Source organism: Astyanax mexicanus, chromosome 9, assembly GCF_023375975.1.
Source record: "Astyanax mexicanus isolate ESR-SI-001 chromosome 9, AstMex3_surface, whole genome shotgun sequence".
NCBI lineage: Eukaryota > Metazoa > Chordata > Actinopteri > Characiformes > Acestrorhamphidae > Astyanax > Astyanax mexicanus.
Window position 1 is genome coordinate 4,292,600 of NC_064416.1, and position 25,897 is coordinate 4,318,496.

At 39.9% G+C, this 25,897-nt stretch overlaps 1 protein-coding gene across 11 annotated transcripts in view; it reads left to right on the forward strand.

The window, feature by feature from the left end:
- The window catches only part of cngb1a (cyclic nucleotide gated channel subunit beta 1a), a 168,081-nt gene that overhangs the window by 15,659 nt on the left and 126,525 nt on the right, over positions 1-25,897 (forward strand). For 6 of the 11 annotated variants that reach the window (XR_007440770.1, XR_007440774.1, XR_007440775.1 and 3 more), the window contains exons 7-12: positions 582-596; positions 2,812-2,911; positions 5,009-5,047; positions 20,275-20,313; positions 23,077-23,101; positions 25,619-25,703. Coding sequence is in view for 2 of the 11 variants with exons in the window: in XM_049483754.1 (XP_049339711.1) it covers positions 582-596; positions 2,812-2,911; positions 5,009-5,047; positions 20,275-20,313; positions 23,077-23,101; positions 25,619-25,703 (303 nt within the window). In the remaining 9 variants the exon portion in view is untranslated. The remainder of the gene's footprint in view (positions 1-581; positions 597-2,811; positions 2,912-5,008; positions 5,048-20,274; positions 20,314-23,076; positions 23,102-25,618; positions 25,704-25,897) is intronic. The other 5 variants (XR_007440772.1, XR_007440773.1, XR_007440771.1 and 2 more) reach the window with 5 other exon arrangements.

Genomic DNA, 25,897 nt, shown 5'->3' on the forward strand with positions numbered 1-25,897 from the left:
TTGCTCTTGGGACCTGTAGCTGCTTTGAAATGGCTCCAAGTGACTTCCCTGACTTGTTCAAGTCAATAATTCGCTTTTTCAGATCCACACTGAGTTCCTTTGACTTTCCCATTGTAGCTTTTGTAGCTGAGTCTAATCACTGGGTCAAATGAGCCCTATTTAAATGGGCTCATGAGAAGTCAACAGCTGTAGTCAATCAGAATCACTTACAAGAAGTGAAGAGGCCATGACATGAAGCTAATTTGATTGACACAACTCGCTACATCACCAAAATTGACAAATTTTGTTGCTGTATGTATATTTTTGACCCAGCAGATTTGGTGACATTTTCAGCAGACCCATAATAAATTTATGAAAGAACCAAATTTTATGACTGTTTTTTGTGACAAACATGTATGTGTTCCGATCACTCTATCACAGAAAAATAAGAGTTGTAGAACTTATTGAAAACTCAAGACAGCCATAACATTATGTTTTTTTACAAGTGTATGTAAACTTTTGACCACAACTGTATGTGCTTTTATTACGTGTCTGACTTCCACCTTACATATATTTGCTCCCTTCCTCCTCGTGGATTGCAGTAAAAATGGTGAAGAGTGAGTAACCACATAGATAATGCTAATGCAAAATGAGCTTGCTTATGCTATGTAGCCAAACGTAGCCAAGGAAGGTTGCTGGTGTTGCTTTTCTCAACTACTAGTGCATGGCGACATCAACTAAAATATATATTTGTGTGGGAAATTAGAATTATAATAAATTATAATAATACAGTATAACATGGTAAACAGTTGTGGTTTCAGGTTTTCTTTCACAAGTTCCACAGTACAAGTTTTTTCTGGTAAAATAAAAGAAAGTAGCACAGTTGCCTAGCTAGCACTAGCTATTTTTATCCCTTTTTAAAATAGCTTTATTGAAAATTTCAAAAGACATCACAATTATCCAAGTACAAAAACACAATCAAAACTAGCAATTTCATATTTTACATATCAGACATTGTTATAAAGCATACATAACCATTTAAAATTTAAAGTGTTAAAATTGACCAGGGATATTTATTATTTGTTTTTTTATCTATTGTCCTTAATCTTTTTAATTCACATTTAATTTGTTTAAAAACTACACTAGCAGGAATTTGGATCTGGTTTATGACCATTTTACATCTGGTCTTCCACAATTTACAGTTGACAATGCATAAAATGTGCCAATAACGATCTTTTATGGTAGAGTGTAGTGCGTTATCAAACATACCATATATGATGGTGTTGTAGTCCATTGAAAGGTGGAGACCACCTGTCCTTTTGCTCTTCTGCAATCAAGGAGCAAGTGCCCGATAGTTTCATCCTCTTTACAGTCCAGCAGAGGGCACTCTTTGGTGGTCACATAGCAGCTCCACCTTACTACAGCACGAACTGCCAACCTGCCAACGCTTATTAGCCACATTGTGTCACGCATGTATTCGGAAATGTCTTTGTAAGTCTCTGAATGAGATACTCACTCTCTGGGGGGCTTAGACGCTATTTTTATCCATGCATCGTCATTATTCCAAATCAGGTATTTAAGGTCATACTGTAAAAATACAGTAAATTACAGTAAATCAGCAAAGCCCTGACCTGAGTTTGTTGATGCTAATATGTATAGGCTAGTGTTCCCTAGCTCCAGTCCTGTAGTTTCTTGAGCAACAGTGCCTCAAACATGCTATAGATGACTATAAACAAACCAAACAACCAGTTAAACAACTAGTATGTATGGAAACATTTATCAGACACCTTAAAAGTTAATTTGCCTTTTTTAAGAGCTTCCTCAGCTCATAAGGTAGCAAAGTTAGCCTCTAGCTTAGCTTCTTGGCCTAACACTACTATTCATTGCTGAAAATGAGGTGTGTTTAGGTACATTTCTGGTGTATTGCTATCTTGGCAACAGAAAAAACAGGTGCTCCACTGACTGAATACAACCTAGACAGAAATCAACAGACAGACGTTCATTTTGGCAGTGAGTTGTCAACCCGCAGTGTGATTGAGCAGGTCAGTTTCCTCTGCTAAGAAGCACTGGACATATCCAGGTAGCTCTTAAAGGGAATGGCAGGTGATACGCTGATTGGTTTATTTCACGTTACGCTCAATACACGCCCATGATTAATTAAGAATCTAAACTAATACTTTTCCTGTTGTTATGATAGCAAAGACACATTAACATGGCATAAATCAAGCGGCACGGTGCACAGTTGGCAGCTCGCCTAAATATTGCTAAAAAAGACAGACAGTTGAATCATGTCATCTGCTGGTGTTGATCCACTGTGTTTTATTATCAAGTCTAAAGTCAGTTTAAAGTCTAAAGTTTTCCTGCAAAATCTTACAGCACTTCCTGCTTCCCTCTGCTGAAAACAACTTTTATGGAGATGTGGATTTCATTTTCCAACAGGATTTGGCACACTGCCTACGCTATCAAAAGTAGCAATTGGTCTTATATAATAATAATATTCTAATTTTGTGAGACACTCATTTTTGGGTTTTTTAATTGGCTGTAAGCTTCATAACCATCAATAAAAGAAATAAACACTTAAAATAGCTCACTCTTTGTTTAATACATCTATATAATATGTGAGTTTCACATTTTCAACTGAATTACTGAAAAAAAGTAACTTTTCAATGATATCTAATTGTTTGAGATGCACTAGTAGAACTGGAACAGGACACACATACAGTATAAAGGCCTTTGCTTGCTTTTGTCAGTCTGCTGCTGCCGCCTAGTGTTTATCCAGAGCAGCTCAGCCTTCTGTACTCAGCTTTACCCAGAGCGTTTCCTCTGTTTCAGACCCGGGATGATCGGCTGGATCGTGCAGGGATTAGGAAAAGTGGTTCCACAGCCTGACGACAAGTACAAACAGCAGACCGAATCACAGGAGGTCACAGAGGTACGGTCTCAGCAATAATATAGTACATTTTATGAGTTTATAAGACATTGTGCAACAGGGATGCACAGATAAAGAAATTCTCTGTCCAATGAAAAACATGTATTTTAAAGATGGTAACTTTACAGCAGATGTCAAAAATGTTTTTTTTTTTTTGCTTTTTGATTGGACATCAATGTAAAATAAGAGTTTATTTCAACTAATTTGAGAGAATTTCTCTCTGTCTATTTATTCAGAATGTGTGTACAGTGTAGAAGATCCAGATACATACATTTTATGTTATATACTGTATTATTATATAATATTTATTGTACAGTACCAGTCAAACGTTTTGACACCTTTTGACATCTTCTCATTTTTTTTTCTTTTTATTATTTTTTGACATGGAAAATGTAATATATAAGACTATATTAAAGCTATACAGGAACTCAGGCACAATTATTCTGGATAGTATTAAATAGTTTTCTCAGCCTCTTAAAGGAGTTCCTGGAGGTGCTTAACAATAATTGCTGCTTTCCCTTCACACTTTCTTACAGTTTACTACGTAAGTCCATATGCGTCCCTTAATCGTTTTCCTGTCTTTATATTAATATGAATAAATATTATTAAATAATATAAATATTATTTACTGTAGAAAAGAAATAAAGTAAAAAAATTAAGAAAAACATTGAGAAGGTGTGTCCAAACTTTTGACTGGTACTGTAACCTTTACTTGTTTGGATGGATGGATGAACGAATGAATGAATGAATGGATGGATGGATGGATGGATGGATGGATGGAATGATGGATGGAATGATGGATGGATGGAATGATGGATGGATGGATGGAATGATGGATGAATGGATAGATGGAATGATGGATAGATTGATGGATGAAATGATGGATGGATGGATGGATGGATGGATGGATGGATGGATGGATGGATGGATGGAGAGATGGAATGATGGATGGATGGAATGATGAATGGATGGATGGAATGATGGATGGATGGATGGAATAACGGGTGGATGGATGGATAGATGGAGAGATGGAATGATGGATGGATGGAATGATGGATGGATGGATAGATGGAGAGAAGGAATGATGGATGGATGGATAGATGGATGGATGGAGAGATGGAATGATGGATGGATGGAATGATGGATGGATGGATGGATAGGTGGAGAGATGGAATGATGGATGTATGAATTAATGGAATGATGGATGGATGATAGATGGAGAGATGTAATTATGGATGGATGTATGGATAGATGGCTGTATGGAGAGATGTAATGATGGATGGATGGAATGATGGATGGATGGATAGATGGAGAGATGGAATGATGGATGGATGGATGGATGGATGGAATGATGGATGGATGGATAGATGAAGAGATGGAATGATGGATGGATGGATGGATGGATGGATGGAATGATGGATGGATGGATAGATGGAGAGATGGAATGATGGATGGATGGATGGAATGATGGATGGATAGATGAAGAGATGGAATGATGGATGGATGGATGGAAGGATAGATGGAATGATGAATGGATGGATAGATGGAATGATGGATGAACAGACAGACAGACGAACAGACAGACAGACAAACAGACAGACAGACAGACAGACAGACAGACAGATAGATAGATAGATAGATAGATAACTTTATTAATCCCAGATGGAAAGTAACAAATCACAAAGACAGAAAAAGTTTTAAAACAGCAGCATACATATTTACAAAGTTATAAAATATATTAAAAATATATTAAATTATATTAATATATATTAAAATATATTTATACATAATGTTTTAATCCATCAATTTGATACAGTAAAAATATAAAAATAAACGTATAGGACAGAGGATGTTTTACTAAGTAAATGCACACTTACTGCCCATGCATATGAAGCGCTATAACTCTAACATTCACAGGTACCCAATTTTTTGCATAGCAAAAGAAATAACATTTTGTAACAAATATAAGGGTGTCAGTACCATATACTGGAAATAATTAGTTTATTTAACGTACAAATATTATAAAAATTAAATACTATATTAATAATCTAAAGGGCAGGCATGTTGTGTTGTTTAGTGTTTGATAAAATTTCTCTTCAGGTTCCACAGCCAGTACCGGAGGTAAAGGTTGAGCCTGTTGTAAGTACATCATCAGCAAAGCATGCTAGCTGAAAATGCTACGCGCTAATGCTCTTCTAAATCCAGGAGATCCACTCTTAAACAAGAGCTTTACACTGATATACAGCTCTGGGAAAAAAATGATAATTACTTTGATTTTACCAAATTAAAAACCTCTGGAATATAATCAAGAGGAAGATGGATGATCACAAACCATCAAACCACCAAACTGAACTGCTTGAATTTTTGCACCAGGAGTAAAGCAGCATAAAGTTATCCAAAAGCAGTGTGTAAGACTGGTGGAGGAGAACATGATGCCAAGATGCATGAAAACTGTGATTAAAAACAAGGGTTATTCCACCAAATATTGATTTCTGAACTCTTAAAGCTTTATGAATATGAACTTGTTTTCTTTGCATTATTTGAGGTCTGAAAGCTCTGCATCTTTTTTGTTATTTTCTGTAAATAAATGCTCTAAATGAGAATATTTTTATTTGGAATTTGGGAGAAATGTTGTCTGTAGTTTATAGAATAAAACAACAATGTTCATTTTACTCAAACATAAACCTATAAATAGCAAAATCAGAGAAACTGATACAGAAAATGAAGTGCTCTCTTATTGTTTTCCAGAGCTGTGTATATATATATATATATATTTAAAATAGTATTTCAGAAGTACTGCAAAAATCAGCCAATACACGTTTGGGGCCCTATCTTCAAAAGTTCAAGCCATGGATTTGGAAGGGGTTTGGATATCTTTGGAGACAGAATATCCAATAGTTTTAATAGTTATAAAGTCCCGTTTACCCCATTCCTGTCTTAATAATCAGACTGTATTTGTATGTTTTTAATACATTGTAAACGGGGGTGCCTGGAAATTTTGCATACATTTAAAGGATGCTGTGATAGAAAGAAAAAACTGCACTATAAGGTGCACTTAAAATCCTTTAATTTTCCCAAAAATCATCAGTGCGCCTTATAATCTGGTGCTCCTTATGTATGAATTCTACCAGTCAGGTATTAAGGAGCAGTAAAGCCACTCCTCTGAAGTACAGCATTATAAGGGTGAGTTTTCAGTAAAGTTTCTCCAGCTCTAAGGCTGGGTGCAGCAGTATTAGCATTAGCCACTAACTGTGCTAGCTCTTTCAACGTTTAGAGGTGAGAATTATCGGTCTATAGCCTGCTCCTAACCCCAGCTAGCACTGCTGGAGCAGAATTAGCATTAGCATTAGCCACTAACTGCAATAAGGGCTAGCTCTTTCACCGTTCAGAGGTGATAATTATCGCTCTGTAGCCTGCTGCTAACCCTGGCTAGCACTGCTAGAGCATTATTAGCATTAGCCACTAACCACACTAAGCGCTAGCTCTTTCGCTGTCCAGAGACGAGTATATCGTGCTGTATCCTGTGCATTTACCATGTTAAAACAAGCTACATGGGACAAACCACTAGCTAATATTGCCCAGGCTTACCAGAACACAGGGTTTCTTAGTCTAGTACTGTCGGGCAGCATTTACTAACGCTAATTGCGGCTATCACTAATGCTAATGCTGCTGCACCAAGCCTTAGTGGAAATCTGGATATCTTGGCTTACTGTAATTAAACAGAAGCGCTTTACTCACCTAAATTAACAGTTTTTAGGAGAGAAATCTGTGTAGATTAACATCAAGAAAAAGAAAATGTTTTTTTAAGATTTACAGTTTTGTTTGCTTAGCTTAGCTTTATTTATTAATCCACCTGCTGAATTAGAAGGAAAACATTGCGATACCCCTGTTCCTTACTAGTGTCGCATATTGCGCCTTATAATGCAATACCTGATCTCCATGTTTTTGGACTGTGGGAGGAAACTCCACTCAGATAGGGACTTGAACCCAAGACCCCAGTGTTGGGAAGGGAACATGCTAACCACTAAGCCACTGTATGTGTGTGATAATCAGGGGATCCAGTCTATCCAGAGCTAATTGGTATCAGTATCAGCTTCCATCACTTGTTCTCCAGTCTAAATCTAAAGAAGTGAAACTTCAGATGAACGTGTTTTGGCTGAATGACTGCATTAGGATTAAATATTGGAATAAAATCAGTCTGATTGATTAAAAAATACTATTTCTCCAATCTTTAGCCAATTAACTAAGTAGAGAAAGATGACAGATAAAGTGGATCTCGCTGAGCTGAGCAGGGCAGGCCGTTCTCCAGTCTGCTGAGCCTGAGGCTCTGTGTGGGTGTGCTGTCACTGATCAGCCCGTGGAGATGTATGATGATGATGATGATGATGATGATGATGATGGTGGTGGGAATTACTGAGGGGTTCTGGAGCCTCTCTAAAGGTTCTGTCAGTGTTGTGCCAGTTCACAGCTTTTCTGAACTAGTTCAAGTTAAGTTCATACATGCTCAAAGTTCACTGTTTTAATTTTGAACTAGTTCAAAGTTCAGTTCATTTTACTTTTTTTCGTGAGATATTCAAATAAATACTTTTTTTCACTCTACAAGCTAGAAATCACTATACGTTCTTTAAACTGCTCATTGTAGACATTTGCTCATGACACTGCAATTGTGGGTTTCTTACCAGGTGATGATAAATGTTCATAAGGAGAATAGGTGTCTGTCTCCGTGCATCACTTCCACTAGACATTTTTTTTAAATTGCAGCGCTTTTTCTCACTCCCGTCATTGGTCTCTCTCTCTGTATCTCTCTCTGTATCTGTCTCTCTGTATCTCTCTCTGTATCTGTCTCTCTGTATCTCTCTCTCTGTATCTCTTTCTGTATCTCTCTCTCTGTATCTCTCTCTGTATCTCTCTCTCTGTATCTCTCTCTGTATCTCTCTCTCTGTATCTCTCTCTGTATCTGTCTCTCTGTATCTCTCTCTCTGTATCTCTTTCTGTATCTCTCTCTCTGTATCTCTCTCTGTATCTCTCTCTCTGTATCTCTCTCTGTATCTCTCTCTCTGTATCTCTCTCTGTATCTGTCTCTCTGTATCTCTCTCTCTGTATCTCTTTCTGTATCTCTCTCTCTGTATCTCTTTCTGTATCTCTCTCTCTGTATCTCTCTCTGTATCTCTCTCTCTGTATCTCTCTCTGTATCTCTCTCTCTGTATCTCTCTCTCTGTATCTCTTTCTGTATCTCTCTCTCTGTATCTCTCTCTGTATCTGTCTCTCTGTATCTCTCTCTGTATCTCTTTCTGTATCTCTCTCTCTGTTTCTCTCTGTATCTCTCTCTGTATCTGTCTCTCTGTATCTCTCTGTATCTGTCTCTCTGTATCTCTCTCTCTGTATCTCTCTCTGTATCTGTCTCTCTGTATCTCTCTCTGTATCTCTCTCTCTGTATCTCTCTCTGTATCTGTCTCTCTGTATCTCTCTCTGTATCTGTCTCTCTGTATCTCTCTCTCTGTATCTCTCTCTGTATCTGTCTCTCTGTATCTCTCTCTGTATCTCTCTCTCTGTATCTCTCTCTGTATCTGTCTCTCTGTATCTCTCTCTGTATCTGTCTCTCTGTATCTCTCTCTCTGTATCTCTCTCTCTGTATCTGTCTCTCTGTATCTCTCTCTGTATCTGTCTCTCTGTATCTCTCTCTCTGTATCTCTCTCTCTGTATCTCTCTCTGTATCTGTCTCTCTGTATCTCTCTCTGTATCTGTCTCTCTGTATCTCTCTCTCTGTATCTCTCTCTCTGTATCTCTCTCTGTATCTGTCTCTCTGTATCTCTCTCTCTGTATCTCTCTCTCTGTATCTGTCTCTCTGTATCTCTCTCTGTATCTGTCTCTCTGTATCTCTCTCTCTGTATCTCTCTCTCTGTATCTCTCTCTGTATCTGTCTCTCTGTATCTCTCTCTGTATCTCTTTCTGTATCTCTCTCTCTCTCTCTCTCTCTCTCTCTGTCTCACGTGAGCGGAAGTGAGCGTGTGTGTGCATGCCGGGTGAGGGAGCGGGTGTTTGGCAGTGTGTCGAGTGAGTGAGTGAGTTTTTCTAAACTTTTCTATTATTTCTGGTTCTGCTAATTGTGTTGGTGGGGTTGTGGAAGTGTTAGGGAGGGTGTGACTTAGTGTTTAACGTCGTTATGGCGGCTCCCGGGGGAGTTTCCCCGCGGCTGACTTTCAGACATGGGTGTAAGTGTTTCCCGGATCCCTCTGTATCAGTGGAGGATTGTTTGGTTGCTGTCAGTGCAGGAGTGGGAGCTAGGAATATTAAATCAGCTTCCAGAATGAATAAAGCCATCGTAGTGTTTCTGTCTGAAGTGGAGATGGTGAATAAATTAATAGAAACAGGTCTCGTTATTAAAGACGAGTTTGTGCCGGTTCTGGCTTTGTCCAGCCCGTCTAAACGCGTCGTGCTGTCTAACGTTCCACCTGTAGCTTCAGACGAACTGTTAAAAAACATTCTGGAGAGATATGGTAAAGTGGTCGGTTCAGTGAAGACGATTCCTCTCGGCTGTAAGAGCGCGGAGTTTAAACATGTGCAGTCGTTTCGGCGCCAGGCGTCTGTTATATTAAACCCGCGGCATGACCCTTTAAATGTCTCTGTGTCTGTACCGGTGGATGGAAGGAGCTGCACTTTATTTATCAGCTCTGAGTCCATGCGGTGTTTTCTGTGTCGGGAATTTGGTCATATTAGGCAGATGTGCCCCCAGAATAATGCCAATGACTCTGGTGCTCAGCTGGGCGATTCCGGGGTATCCGGCGCGGGGGGGGATGCCGGGGCCGCGGAGGAGCCCAGTGCTGAGCCCAGCACTGAGCGCGCAGGTCCGGCTCCTTCAGCGCGCGAGAGCGAACCTGGAGCCGTACCGGTGGACTCCGTGCGGAAGAGTAGCGCGCATACTGATCCGGTAACTGATCGCGCAGCTCCCGCTGACCCGGAGCGCGAGAGCGGGGCTGGTGCAGTGTCTCTCAGTGACGCGAGCGCGGTTATTGTTCAGTCCGCTGAGGATCAGTCTCCGGCCGGGGGGGTTGAGGGTGATCCCGGGGATGGTGGTAATGTTCAGATGGAGGGAGCGCAGGAGAGCGATGCCCCCGGTGAGGGAGCTCAGCTGGGTCAGTGTAGTGCTCCTTTCTCTGAGCTGGACCTCGGGTCTGTGGTGGGAGAGTCTGATATGGAGTGTGAGGGAGTGGATAGTGTGTTAGATGAAGGGGATGTGGGTGCTTTAACTGATTCTCAGGCTTCAGTAGAGTTCAGCTCTAGCTCTAGGTCTGCACTGTACTCACTTACCCAGATTAATCAGTTTTTAGACAACACTAAAGGTCAGCGTAAACCCAGCATCGAGCGTTCTTTCCCAGATTTACAAATGTTTTTGGCTTCATGTGCTGTAGCAATGAGAAAAGCAACCCTGGAAGAACTAGATCAACAAAAACGATATAGGCTGAAGAAAATCGTAAGCACTGTTAAAGGAAAACTGCACCGTAAATAAAGAGTTTAATTTATCTGTATGGTTTACGTTTTTTTCCATATTTTGTTTTGGTTTCTAAGCACCATGGCTTGCATTAAAATTGGATCTTTAAATGTTAATGGCTGCCGTGATGCTATAAAAAGAGCTACTCTGTTTGAGTATGTAACAATCAAAAAAGTTAACATTCTCTTTTTGCAAGAAACTCACACCGATCATGATAATCAGTTGCAGTGGGAAGCTGAATGGAAAGGCCGGGCCTTCCTCAGTCATGGATCATATAATAGTGCTGGAGTTGGTATTTTAATTACAAATGCTACCCCTGGGCTTAATACCACTATGACTGAGATCATTGCAGGGAGGTTATTAAGGCTTGATGTGGAAATTAAAGGACTCCTTTTCACTCTATTTAATGCATATGCACCTACTGTTGGTGTAGACCGTTGTGCATTTTTTAGGACAGTCTCCGAGTCGATTAAAGCTGTTTCTCCTGGAAGAGTAATAGTCTTGGCTGGTGATTTTAATTGTACTGTTACTCCTGATTTAGACAGGAATCATGGGGAACCACATCCACGGTCAACAGCTGCCCTTAAGGCTGTTATTGATTATCATGGTTTAATTGATGTGTGGAGGGAGGCTTTTCCAATGACGAGACAATATTCCTGGGTGAAAACAAGTGTAAATGGGATTTCAGGGGCTCGATTGGACCGGTTCTATGTGCAGAACAGCAATAAGACCAGATTTTTTGGTAATTCTATCTCTCCTTTTCCACTATCTGATCACCACTTTATTTCTGTCTCTGTGTCACTCTCTTCTGTAACTGAACAACGGTTATACTGGCACTTTAATAGCAATTTATTGCAAGACCACTTGTTCAAGCAATCTTTCACTTTTTTCTGGGAGGCTTGGAGAGAGAGAAAAAATCAGTTTGTTTCCCTGGCCCAATGGTGGGACATTGGAAAGTCTCAGATCCAATGTTTTTCCCAAAATTATACTGCTCAAAATGCGAACCTGTTTAAGTGCAAGATGGAACAACTCGAGAAGGACATTTTAAAGTCCAGTTGCGGAGTGGATGGCTCAAGTGATCCAGGCGGCACTGAACACATTGAGCAGAAGAAGATTTTGCTTAAAAATCTGCTGGAGGAGCGTGGCCGAGGAGTTTTGGTGCGAGCGCGTTTCACAAGGCTCAACCAGATGGATGCTCCATCTTCCTTTTTCTTCGGCCTGGAGAAAAAGTCTACAGAGAAAAAAGCCTTCCTTTGCTTGCGGTTGCCAGATGGGAGAGAGACTGTGGATAGACATGAGATCATGAGACATGCATCATTGTTTTACCAGGATCTTTTTTCTGCTGAACCTTGTGACCAGGCGGCCAGGGAATGGTTGTTGAGTGACCTGCCTCATCTGTCGGATGAGGAAAGCTCAGTGTTAGAAGGCCCATTGTCGTTTGAGGAGCTCACGGCCTCTGCATATGCACAGTCTGATGGCAAGGCCCCGGGACTTGATGGACTGACTGCAGAATTTTATAAAGTGTTCTGGCCTCTGCTCGGTCCAGACTTACATTCTGTTTTCTTGGAAAGCATGGAAGTGGGTCTTCTTCCTCTTAGTTGCCGGAGAGCAATAGTGACCCTGCTGCCCAAGAAGGGTGACCTTAAGTGCTTACAGAATTGGCGTCCAGTTTCTCTTCTCGGGCTTGATTATAAAATTCTGTCTAAGGCTTTGACTATCAGGCTTAAAAGCTGTATAGCGTCAATTGTCCATAGTGATCAATCATTCTGCATTCCCGGGCGTTCTATTTTTGACAATCTTTTCCTTATGAGGGATTTGTTCAGCCATGCAGAATTGGAGGAGATGAATATTGGAGCAGTATCGTTGGACCAAGAGAAGGCGTTTGATAGAGTGGATCATCTTTACCTATTTGACACTCTTAAGGCCTTCGGGGTTGGCCAGGGTTTCGTCTCTTGGATTAAGCTGCTCTATACAGATGTTTATAGTCTGTTGAAAATTAATGGCCGACTCTCCAAACCGTTCAGTGTTAGCCGTGGCATTCGGCAGGGTTGTGGTCTGTCTGGGCTGCTGTATTCTCTAGCTATTGAGCCTTTGCTGATAGCATTGAGAAAACAGCTCAGCGGGATAGCGCCTGTAGGATCATGTGCTGCAGGCGTGGAAAAAGTAACCCTAAGTGCATTTGCTGATGATGTCACAATTTTGATAAAAACTGATGAAGATGTTGCGGGGTTGGCGACATGCCTCCAGATGTTCCAAGCAGCAGCATCAGCAAAAATTAACTGGTCCAAAAGTGCTGCATATTTAATGGGTCAGTGGCAGGATCAGGCAATTCCTTCACTTCCCCAGCAGTGTTCCTGGAGATCAGATGGACTGAAAATACTGGGCATTTACTTTGGAACTAAAACCTTCATGAAAAAAAACTGGGAGGGAATGGACGACCGAGCTATAGGCAGGCTACAACGATGGAAGTGGATTCTTCCTGACCTGTCATATCGGGGACGAGTGCTTGTAATTAACAACTTAATAGCTTCTATGCTATGGCACCGTTTGACAGTTCTGGATCCTCCTATTTCTATGGTACGAGGTATCCAGAAAGCTTGCATTGACTTTTTCTGGCATGGGTTCCATTGGCTTCCTCCTGGAGTGCTATATCTCCCTCTGGATGAGGGAGGTCAGGGACTGATACAAATTACTGATAAGGTAAAGGCCATGAGATTACAATCAGCCCAAAGACTGCTGTATCATGATGGAAGTACTCCATGGATTCAGTTTGGACTAGCAACGCTCAGGACAATGGGGGGGCTGGGCCTTGATAAAGAACTGTTTCTTATGTCTCATGATGATGTAAAGAAAATTGCCGTGCCGGGTTTTTATGGTTCTATGCTTGATGTTTGGGGTTCATTTACCGTGGGAAGGAAAGATGGGGCTCATTTTGGGTTGGATGAACCCTTATTTTCTAATCCCCTTTTTAATTGCAATGTAAACTGTTTAAGTTCAACCGCTGCTGCTTTTATCAGAGCGAAAGTAGTCAGGGTCAGGGATACTGTGGATCTGGCTGTGGGGAAATGGCGATCAGCTGCTGAAATTAAAGCTGCTGTCGGCCTGAAATCTGAGCGCTTGGTTAATTTCTTTTTAAATGCAGTGCGAGGCTCATTTTCTCAGTCCTATCAGACTTTTTTATCCAGTTGTTTTGCTGGGGAGCCTGACTCTTTGAGTTTTCCGGAGCTGGATATTACGCCAAATGTTTTTAAGGGGGAGGAGAGTAGGGTGGGCTGTCTTCTCTCTTCTGAAGGGTTACTGAACATATCTCTCTCTAGCGCTGGGAAGAGGGCACTATATCAGAGCTGCGTGAAATCTGATTTTTTCGCTGTGTTGCAGGGGAGGGTGGACTCTAAATGGAGAACTTGTCTTTCAGTCCCTGATGAGTTGAAACCGTCATGGAGGCTTTTGTATAAGGCTCCTCTGCCTAAACGCTCTGGAGATCTTCAGTGGAGAGTGCTGCATTGTGTTTTACCTACTAATACACACGTTTCTAAAATCACTCCAGCTGTGTCTCCTCAGTGTTTATTCTGTCAGGCTCCTGATACTGTGTTCCATGCATTTATAGAATGTACCAGACTGGCACCACTTTTTGAACTTTTAAATCAGGTACTCCAAGGGGTGGGGTTGACATTTACAAAAGTTCTGTTTATTTTTGGGTGTAAATACACTAAAGCTAACAGTCTTAAATGTGTTTTTGTTAATTTTTTGCTGGGACAGGCTAAATTAGCCATTTGGAAGACGTTGAGAATGAGGTCAGAAGGCAGGATTTGTGATGTTTCAGCACTGTTTAGAGCTCTGGTGGAGTCTCGGGTTCGAGCTGAGTTCTTGTTCTATCAGAGCACACGAAATGAATTGGAGTTTGAGATGAGGTGGTGTATTGCGGGGGGCTGTGTACTGGTGGAGGGAGGTGAATTATTGTTTTCATGGTAATCCAAACGATTGTCTCCTTTAATTTTTGCGTAAAGGTGTGTTTGTGATTATGCATAACTGACGTTTTTAATAAAGCGTTTTTAAAAGTCAAAAAGTCTCTGTATCTCTCTCTGTATCTCTCTCTGTATCTCTCTCTCTGTATCTCTCTCTGTATCTCTCTCTCTGTTTCTCTCTCTCTGTATCTCTCTCTGTATCTGTCTCTCTGTATCTCTCTCTGTATCTCTCTCTCTGTATCTCTCTCTGTATCTGTCTCTCTGTATCTCTCTCTGTATCTCTCTCTCTGTTTCTCTCTCTCTGTATCTCTCTCTGTATCTGTCTCTCTGTATCTCTCTCTGTATCTCTCTCTCTGTTTCTCTCTCAATTCAATTCAATTCAATGTAGCTTTATTAGCATGACTGTGAATTACAGTGTTGCCAAAGCCTTATAACAATTAACAACAATGGTATGAACATACATAACAGACATAATAACATTTATAACAGAAAGTAATTATGATTATTATAATAATTATATCATTTATCAATAATTATAATTATATTATAATAATCATTTTCTCTGGGATGGGGTCCCCAGGATTTTAGAGGTCATTTTGAGGTGTTACCCACTGTCTCTCAGGCTGTGACACGCACTGACGTATTTGGCAGCGAGGGGGGCGGTGTGCCCCTCCCCCAGAGTGATCCGTAATTTTTCTAATAGTGAAAATGTTTCAAAATTTTGAATTAAATAATTAAATTTGTTAATGAAGAAATTTCGTGTTTCTTTGAATTTTTCACACTGTAGAAGGAAGTGCATCTCCGTCTCGACCTCACCTGTCGAACAGTGAGCACACAGTCTCTCCTCTCTGGGCAGCCAGGACTGTTTATACCTGCCGGTCTCTACGGCCAGGCTGTGGTCACTGAGTCTGTACTTGGTCAGGATCTGTCTCTGCTTTCTATCTCTGACAGTCAGGAGATATTCCTCTAATTTATACTCTGTTTTTAGGGCCCGATAGCATTCCAGTTTGTTTTGAGTTTGGATTTCTTTTTGCCAGTGTTCCAGATAATCATTCAGACTGTGTTTGGTGATTTGCCTGATGTTGAGTTTGGGTGGTAAAGCAGTGCTGGGCTGAGGCTGCTGTCTATTAGTATCTGTTAGAGGGTTAATAAGCCTCAGGACCAGCTGACTGAGGGAGCTCTTTTCAGGGTTCAGTTCTTGGGTCTGTAACGCCCTAAATTGCAGCGTGTCACTGGGACTCGTCTTCAGGTGCATCCAGAAATTTAGAGCTCGTTTTTGGATGTTGATGATCAGAGGAAATCGGCCTAATTCTGCCCTGCATGCGTTGGTTGGAGTTTTTCTCTGGACTTTTAGGATCATTCTACAGAATTCTGCATGCAGGACTTCTGTTGGATGCTTGTCCCATCTAGTGTAGCTGTGCTGACTGAGTGGACCCCATACCTCACTCCCGTACAGCGCAATGGGCTGGATCACACTGTCGAATACTTTACACCAGATTGGAATGGGAATGTCAATATTGAAGAATTTTCTCCTGATGGCGTACATTGCTCTGTGAGCTTTATCTTTTAGTGCATTCACTGCCGAACTGAAGCTCCCGGATGCAGTAATGATGAGGCCGAGGTAAGTGTACTGCATCGTGTGCTCTAGGGCGGTGCTGCCCAGACTGAACTGGTATCTGTGTTCCTGACATCTGGGCTTCTTTTGGAAGATCATAACTTTGGTCTTTTTCAGGTTTACTGCCAGGGCCCAGTTCTGGCAGTACTGCTCCAGCAGGTCCAGGTGCTGCTGTAGCCCCTGTGCAGTGGGAGACAGCAGCACCAGGTCGTCTGCGTAGAGCAGGAACTTCACCTCCCCGTCCTGCAGAGTGAGACCAGGAGCTGCAGACTGTTCCAGCTGCACCGCTAACTCATTAATGTAGATATTAAAGAGTGTTGGACTCAGACTGCAGCCCTGTCTCACTCCTCTTTTCTGAGTGAAAAATTCTGTATGAAATTAAACACTTTCCCCAGATTACTGCTCACACAGATGCCTCTGAAATTGTTGGGATCTGATTTGTCTCCACTCTTATGGATTGGGGTAATGAGTCCTTGACTCCAGATGTCAGGAAAACATCCAGAACTCAGGATGAGGTTGAATAATTTGAGCACTGCCCCCTGCAGCTCAGGAGTGCTGTTTTTAAGCATTTCGTTTCTGATGCTGTCAGGGCCACAAGCTTTATTAGATTTTAAAGATTTTAGTTTTTGTGCCAATTCTTCCTGTGTTATTGGGTAATCGAGGGGGTTTTGATTGTCTTTGATTGCACATTCAAGTGACTGTAGTTTCTGTGTGATCAGATTGTAATTGGAATTTAGATTTTTTTCTGATATTTCTTTGTATAGAATTTCAAAATGATTTTTCCAGATTTCACCGTTTTGTGTGGGTACTTCTTGTGGTTTTGTTTTGCTTAAGTTATTCCACATCTCCCAGAACTGATTTTGTTTGATAGAATCTTCTATGTCTCTGAGTGTTTTGTTTGTATGGTTTAGTTTTTTGGTTCTGATTGAGTGTTTATATTGTTTAAGAGTTTCACAGTATTTTTGTCTCAGGTCTTGATCTTCTGGTTGTCTGTGTTTTAAATTTGATAATTTTCTTAATTCTTTTCTAATTGATTGGCATTCATGATCAAACCATTTTTCTTTTGGCAGTTTTTTGCCTTGTTTTCGTTTATTTTTTTTCTGGAGTTCAGACTTAGAAGATGCTATGTGTATTATGCTGTTGATTTCATTCACAGCTTGATTTACACTGTTCTTGTTATTTTCAAAAACTGTGTTAATAAAGTTAGTAATTTTGTTAGATACATGATCTGATTGAAGTGCTCGAATGAATTTGTCTGCACTATCTGGAGCCCATCTGTAGGTCCTGGGGGCCGAGTACAGCTTATTGGACTCTGCTGCTGTTGGTTTGGGTTGATGTGACCATTTCAGGTACACATTAATTTGGTTGTGGTCTGATAGGGGAGTTTGCTGTCGGACAGTGAATGCGTTGAAGGAGGAGGGATCCATGTCAGTGATGGCATAATCTACTACACTAGCTCCAAGAGCTGAACAATACGTGAACCTCCCTAAAGAGTCTCCTCTGATTCTGCCGTTAAGCATGTACAGACCTGAAGCTCGACAGAGCTGCACTAACTCTTTACCGCTCTTATTTACAGAGCAGTCTAGACTGTTTCTGTCTCTGAGGGTCGGTGTGTGGTACAGTGAGCCCTGACCGAACACATGCTTGTTGCCCTGTGAGTCTACATAGTCTAATTTAGATCCAGTTCTCGCATTAAAGTATCTCTCTCTGTATCTCTCTCTCTGTATCTCTCTCTCTGTTTCTCTCTCTCTGTATCTCTCTCTGTATCTGTCTCTCTGTATCTCTCTCTGTATCTCTCTCTCTGTATCTCTCTCTGTATCTGTCTCTCTGTATCTCTCTCTGTATCTCTTTCTGTATCTCTCTCTCTGTATCTCTCTCTGTATCTCTCTCTGTATCTCTCTCTCTGTATCTCTCTCTGTATCTCTCTCTCTGTATCTCTCTCTCTGTATCTCTCTCTGTATCTGTCTCTCTGTATCTCTCTCTGTATCTCTTTCTGTATCTCTCTCTCTGTATCTCTCTCTGTATCTCTCTCTCTGTATCTCTCTCTGTATCTCTCTCTCTGTTTCTCTCTCTCTGTATCTCTCTCTGTATCTGTCTCTCTGTATCTCTCTCTGTATCTCTCTCTGTATCTCTCTCTGTATCTCTCTCTGTATCTGTCTCTCTGTATCTCTCTCTGTATCTCTCTCTCTGTTTCTCTCTCTCTGTATCTCTCTCTCTGTATCTCTCTCTCTCTCTCTCTCTTTCTAGCCAACGTTCATTTACAGTGATGTCTGCCGTTCATGACACATACTGTGAACTAATTCACGTTCAAGTTCTTTATTAAAAATGTGTTGCGTTCAGTTTAACGTTCACAAAAAAATGCGCTTGTTCAATGAACGCGTTCTTTTGAACTCGTTCACGCACAACACTGGGTTCTGTAAACGTCTCAAACTCGTTTTCACCTCTATAACTCCAGAACGTGCTGCTCCTGCTCTCCTGAGTGCTGATTACTGACAGCTCACCCTCATCAAGTCTTGCTTGAGCGAATTATGGCATATTTGATAAAAGCCTATAAAACAATATGAGACCATTGATAATATACAGTACCAGTCAGAAGTTTGAACACACCTCTTCTTGTTTGATATGTTTTCTTTCTATTTATGTTTTTTGTTACATTGTAAATTTAATATTGAAGATTATATTAAAGCTCTGCAGGAACACATGCAGAATAATTTTTAATAAGTAACCAGGATATGTTTTATACTTGAGATTCATCTAAATTACTATCACATTTATCTTTGAGGACAGATCTGCAGACTCTTGGTGAGATTTTAATCTCAGGGTCTTCATGAAGGAGAGTCACCTGGAATAGTTTTCTCAGCGTCTTGAAGGAAGGGGTTTCTGGAGGTGCTGAACAATAGTTTCTGCTTTTCCTTCACTCTGTGAAGCTCCAGCTCATCCCAATTAAATCACTTCAAATCACCATCTCAGTTCATCAGGTTTAGATCAGGGGATTAATGTGGAGGATAAACACTTTTTTTAACTGTTTACTACAGAATTTAATATCCCTTAATCGTTTTCATGTCTTTAATATTAATCTATAATGTAGAAAATACATTAAATAAAGAAATAAAGCTAAAAACATTGAATGAGAAGGTGTGTCCAAACTTTCGTCTGGTACTATAATCTTTATTTGTTAAGATAAATAAATGAATGGATGGATGAGTGGATAGATAGATAGATAGATAGATAGATACATAGATAGAAAGATAACTTTATTAATCACAGATGAAACCAGTAACATATCATAAAGACAGAAATAACACAAGAGCATACATGTCAGAGTTCCTCAGTCTAGCGCTGTTGGGCGAAATTTACTAGCGCTAACCGTGGCTGGTGCTAGCAGTAAGCTGCTAATGCTAATGCTGCTGCACCCACCCTTAGTGGAAATCTGGAAATCTTAGCTTACTGTAAATAAATAGAAGCGCTTTACTCACCCAAATAAACAGTTTTCAGGACAGAAATTTGTGTAGATTAATAGATAGATAGATAGATAGATAGATAGATAGATAGATAGATAGATAGATAGATAGATAGATAGATAGATAGATAGATAGATAGATAGATAGATAGATAGATAACTTTATTAATCCCAGATGGAAAGTAACATTTCACAAAGACAGAAATAACTGTAAAACAGGAGCATACATTTTTTCAAAGTTATATATAAGCAGGAAAAATTAATAAAACATAACAAAAAAGGAAAGATATGTAATTAATACTTTAATGAATCATTGACATTTAATTAATTAGCAATTTAATATAGTAAAAATCTAAATAAACTATTATAATGTTAGGAAACCCACACAGAAACGAAAGGAACATGTAATAAATTATAGTTATAAATTAGATAAATAAATAAGGAAAATATAATAAAACATAAAAAAAGGAAAGATATTTAATGAATCATTTAATCAGTCATTGATATTTATTCAATCATTAATCTAATATAGTAAAAATTAAAATTAACTATTATAATATTAACATGTAAATACATATTTACTGCCTATATATGAAGAGTTATAAGCATTCTAATGTTCACAGGTACCCAAACTTTTGGGTATTTAGCTATTGTATATAAAATAAATTAATTTTCTCATGAATTTAGAGGTTACAGGACCTTATACAGGAAATTAATTTGTTTATTTAACCTATAAGTATTATAAAATGTAAGTACAATCAAAATATATCTTTTTCTTTAAAAAAAAAAAGGGCAGGCATGTTGTGTTGTTTAGTGTTTGATAAAATTTCTCTTCAGGTTCCACAGCCAGTACCGGAGGTAAAGGTTGAGCCTGTTGTAAGTACATCATCAGCAAAGCAAAGCATGCTAGCTGAAAATGCTACACGCTAATGCTCTTCTAAACCCAGGAGATCCACTCTTAAACAAGAGCTTTACACTGATATACTGTATATTTAAAATAGTAAAATCAGCCAACACACGTTTGAGGCCCCTATCTTACACCCTGCGCATGGTGTGTGGTAATGCTCATTGCTATCTTTAAACAGCAAAACGCTGGTGACTAGCAAATTCCCAAAATCACTTAATTAAAAGAAAGAAATCTTATAAAGGTCAAACCTTCCATAGTTTCCTTAAAGATCTGCAACTTCACTGTGAATAGATTCAGAAAACCAGTGGAGTTCGCCATTTCAGTTTAGGATTTATGTTAGTGTGCTAGCTAGCTAGCTAAGGCTAGCCATATTGGCCTGTAACCTGCTGCTAACCTCGGCTAGCACTGCTGGAGCAGTATTAGCATTAGTCAACTGTGCTAAGCTCTATCTCTTTCGCCATTCATAGGTGAGTTTATCAGACTGTAGCCTGTGTGTTTACTGTGTTAAAACAAGCTACGTGGTACGAACCGCTAGCTAATATCACCCTGGCTTACCAGAACACTCAGGGTTCCTCAGTTAACCGCTAATGCTGCTGCACCCAGCCTTAGAAATATGTAAATCTGGAAAGCTAAGTGCTTTACTAATCCAGATAAACAGTTTTCAGGAGAGAAATCTGTGTAGATTAACATCCAGCGCTCGTTTGACTTTAAAAGATTTTTTTTTTTTAAGAATTAAAGTTTTATTTACTTAGCTTAGTTTTACTTAAGTTTGTTAACTTACCCACCATCACCACCCAGAGGCCATACCTGCTAAATTAGAAGGAGAATATGGTGACACCCCTGTTCCTTACTAGTGCTGTATAATGCACCTTATAACCCAGTGTGCCTTATGTATGAAAATAGATCAGAAAACAGATTTTCGTTGATAGTGTGCCTTATAGTACAAACAATACGTTTTTAGTAACCCAAGGATGCTTGTAGGATGTAAAAGATTTAAGACACAACCATTTCATCAACACAGAAGCGGAAGCCAATCATGCACAGCATACTCTTAACCGAAAATAACCATCCATCGCCCACCCACCAGGACAATTTAGAGCATCAAATTCACCTGATCTCCAGAAAATGTTTTTAAGAATTGCAGTTTTGTTTACTTAGCTTAGCTTTACTTAGCTTAGTTAGTAACCACCCAGCGGCAAGACCTACTGATTTAGAAGGAAAACATGGCAGCACCCCTATTCCTTACTAGTGTCACATAATGCATCTTATAGTGTGAAAAATATGGTATCCAATTTAACTGATCTCAATGTTTTCGGACTGTGGGAGGAAACCCACATAGACACGAAGAGAACATGGAACCCAGATCCACCCAGATAGGGACTTGAACCCAAGACCCCTGTGCTGGGAAGTGAACGTGCTAACCACTAAGCCACTGTATGTGTGTGATAATCAGGGGATCCAGTCTATCCAGAGCTAATTGGTATCAGTATCAGCTTCCATCACTTGTTCTCCAGTCTAAATCTAAAGAAGTGAAACTTCAGATGAACGTGTTTTGGCTGAATGACTGCATTAGGATTAAATGTTGGAATAAAATCAGTCTGATTGATTAAAAAACACTATTTCTCCAATCTTAAGCCAATTAACTAAGTAGAGAAAGATGACAGATAAAGTGGATCTCGCTGAGCTGAGCAGGGCAGGCCGTTCTCCAGTCTGCTGAGCCTGAGGCTCTGTGTGGGTGTGCTGTCACTGATCAGCCCGTGGAGATGTATGATGATGATGATGGTGATGGTGATGGTGTGAATTACTGAGGGGTTCTGGAGCCTCTCTAAAGGTTCTGTAAACGTCTCAAGCTTGTTTTTTTACCTCTACTGAACATCCTGCTGCTCCTGCTCTCCTGAGTGCTGATTACTGACAGCTCATCCTCATCAAGTCTTGCTTTGGATGAGCAAATTATGGCATATTTGATAAAAAAAGCCTATAAAACAATATCAGGCCATTGATAATATGGACACACCTCTTCTTGGTCAATGTTTTATTTTTTCTCTACATAGTACATGAATGCTGAAGTGATCCAGACTATGAAGGAACACATAAGGAATCATTTAAAACCAAAACACTCTGTGAAGCATTTAGATTAACTTATCCTGAGGGGTCCTGATGAGAGCCAGTTTCATCATAATGGTTTTAATGGTATTTGCAGTGATTGAAAGTTCTTGAAATTCCTCTTTTTGGATTGACTGACCATCATTTATACTTAAAGTAATTTCTGTCTTTACTTATTTGAGTAATGCATGCTTCTCATAATCTGGATTAGAACATTACTCAAATATTCACTATTCACTGTATACCTGTAACTCTACCTCTTCAATACTTTACAACTGATGCTCTCAAACACATTAAGAGACAAAAAAATTCAAGTAATTAACTCTTGATGAGTTCAGCACAGCTGTTAACTGAAAGCCTGAATTCCAGGTGACTCTACCTCATAAAGCTGACTGAGAAAATACAAAATCTAAAATATATTCTGGTTTGTTTAACACATTTTTGTTTCCTACATAATTTCATATGTTTTTCTTCATAGTTTGGAGACATAATTAAAAAACACTGAATATAAGGTGTGTCCAAAGGTGTGTCTGCCTGGTACAGTAGATAAAAAGGCCAGGAAGCTTTCAGGAAGTCTGCTATTCTCCACTAGAAATGAGTCTTGCTAACTTCCTCTTTCTGTTTTACAGGTGCACGATGTTAAAGACCTGGCAGGTACGTCTGCTCCCACCATACCTGCACCCTCTGTGGTCAGTCTGCAACGTAGGAGGGACAGGGTTGTGTTTAATTTGGGGTGAAATGGGCCAAAATAGGTAGAACCTTGAAAAAACTGTTGTAGGTGCTGTTTCTAAGTGGTTACTAGGTGGTTGCAGTCTTGCAGGTTGTTGCTATGATGTTTCTAAGTGGTTGCTAAGGATTCCAAACTTTTTTGGTAGTTGCCAAGTGGTTGTCTTAAGATACTCCAGATGGTTACTGTAGATGATAGCTGTGGTATCTTAGTTAGCTGCTAAGATGTTTTTACATGGTTGATGTGGTGGTGTTAGGTGATTGCTACAGTTTCTCAGCTGGTTGGTTGGTGGTTGCCAAGTGGTTGCCTATGATACTCCATGTAGTTACTGTTGGCGATGGCTGCAGTATCTCAGTTAGCCGCTATGATGTTTTTACATGGTTGATGTGGTGGTGTTAGGTGATTGCTATAGTTTTCCAGCTGGTTGCTAGGTAGTGGCCAACTGGCTGTCTTAAGATACTCCAGATGGTTACTGTAGATGATAGCTGTGGTATCTTAGTTAGCCGCTATGATGTTTTTACATGGTTGATGTGGTGATGTTAGGTGATGGCTATGGTTTCCCAGCTGGTTGCTAGGTAATTGCCAAGTGGTTGTCTTAAATTAACCCAGGTGCTTACTGTAGAGGATGGCTGTAGTATCTCAGTTAGCCGCTATGATGTTTTTACATGGTTGATGTGGTGGTTGGTGTTGGGTGATGGCAATGGTTTCCCACCTGGTTGCTAGGTGATTGTCAAATTATTGCCTATGATACTCCAGGTGGTTGTTGTGGTATATTTAAAGAATTTCTATAGTGTTGTTAGGTGGTTGTAAATTGTTCCAGAGCTCTTTCCTAGACTACTAAGGTCACTGACGTGTTGCTATGGTACTTCAGGTGGTTGCTGTGGTGTTATTATTTTGAAATTATTAATTGGTTTTAAGGTAAAGTGACCTGGTGTGCCTGTATACATGAACATTATGTACTAGTGCATTTAAAAAATAGAACATAATTGAAAAGTTACTTTATTTCAGTAATTCAGTTCAAAATGTGAAACTCATTTACTGTATAGATGTATTAAACACAGAGTGATCCATTTTAAGCATTTATTTATTTTATTGTTGATGATTATTGATATATTTTAGAATAAGTATTAGAATATTATATGAAACCAATTGGTACTTTTGGCAGTGTGGGCAGTGTGCCAAGTCCTGCTGGAAAATGAAATCTACAGCTCTATAAAAGTTGTCAGTAGCAGAGGGAGGCATGAAGTGCTGTAAGATTTTGTGGGAAAACAAAACTGCACTGATTTTAGACTTGATAATAAAACACAGTGGATCAACACCAGCAGATGACAGACATGACTCTCCAAACCATCACTGATTGGTGGAAACTTCACACTAGACCTCGAGCAGTTTGGACTGTGTGTCTCTCCACTCTTCCTCCAGACTCTGCTCCCTTGATTTACAAATGAAATGTAACATTTACTGATGATCAGTGATGGTTTGGAGGTGAGGATTTCATTTTCCAGCAGGACTTGGCACATTGCCCACGCTGACAAAAATACCAATTGGTCTTATATAATATTCTAATTTTCTGAGGCACTGTTTTTTTGGGTTTTCATTGGCTGTAAGCTTCATAATCATCAACAATAAAATAAATAAACGCTTAAAATAGATCACTCTGTGTTTAATACATCTATAAGGCTCCTTCCTACCTGCACTCGCTCCTGAAGGCTTACGCTACCTCCCGGCCGCTGCGCTCCTCCAATGAACATCGCCTCGCTTTGCCAAACATTCACACAAAGCAATCCAGACTGTTCTCATACAGAGTTCCCCAATGGTGGAACTAACTACCTTCCACTACCAGATCAGGAGAATCTCTCACTATCTTTAAGAAACTCCTGAAGACAGAGCTCTTCAAAGAGCACTCACTCTCCTAACACCTCTAACACACTAACTACTTCTAACCTCATTTCCTTCTTCCCCTCCTTCACTCCTCTATCCTATTATTCCCCTTTGACCTCCTTTTATCCCTATCCAAAGTTGTTTTTACCTTTAAACTTATTTTACATTGTACTTGACTATTGTAAGTCGCTTTGGACAAAAGCGTCTGCCAAATGTAATGTAATGTAATGTAATATATGAGTTTTACATTTTCAACTGAATTACTGAAATAAAGTCACTTTTTACTGAAATAAAGTCTATTTTTTTCAGATGCACTAGTATGTGTACTATTGCTAGGTGGTTGCTAAACTGATGCTAAGAAGTTACTAATGTACATAGGTGGTCACCTTTTCTCATGTTATGTTCTATTTTTCCCATAATCCGTTACTGCTGTAACCTGTAAACACCCACCATTTGTTTTATTAGAAAAATCTACCTCGTATGTTCACTCATTAAACACTTTTTTTAGAGAATGGTTATTATGGCACCTATGGTTCTAATAAAGTGCTGTTGTCTCCTCCCAGATGCTGAGCCCCTCCCTCAGATCCCTGTGGTGGAGGTGATCTCTGATGAAGAGCCTGATGCAGATGATAAGGCCTTAACTCCAAGGTAGGATTCACATTATAAACTATATTAACACTCAGGGTGCCGAGTGTCAGGGCTGCCACTATGATCGGGAGATCGCTGGTTCGAATCCCAGTCAGGCAGCTTGCCATCAGCTGCCGGAGCCCAGAGAGAGCAAAATTGGCCTTACTCTCTCTGGGTGGGTAGATGGTGCTCTTTCCTCTCATCACTCCAACAGT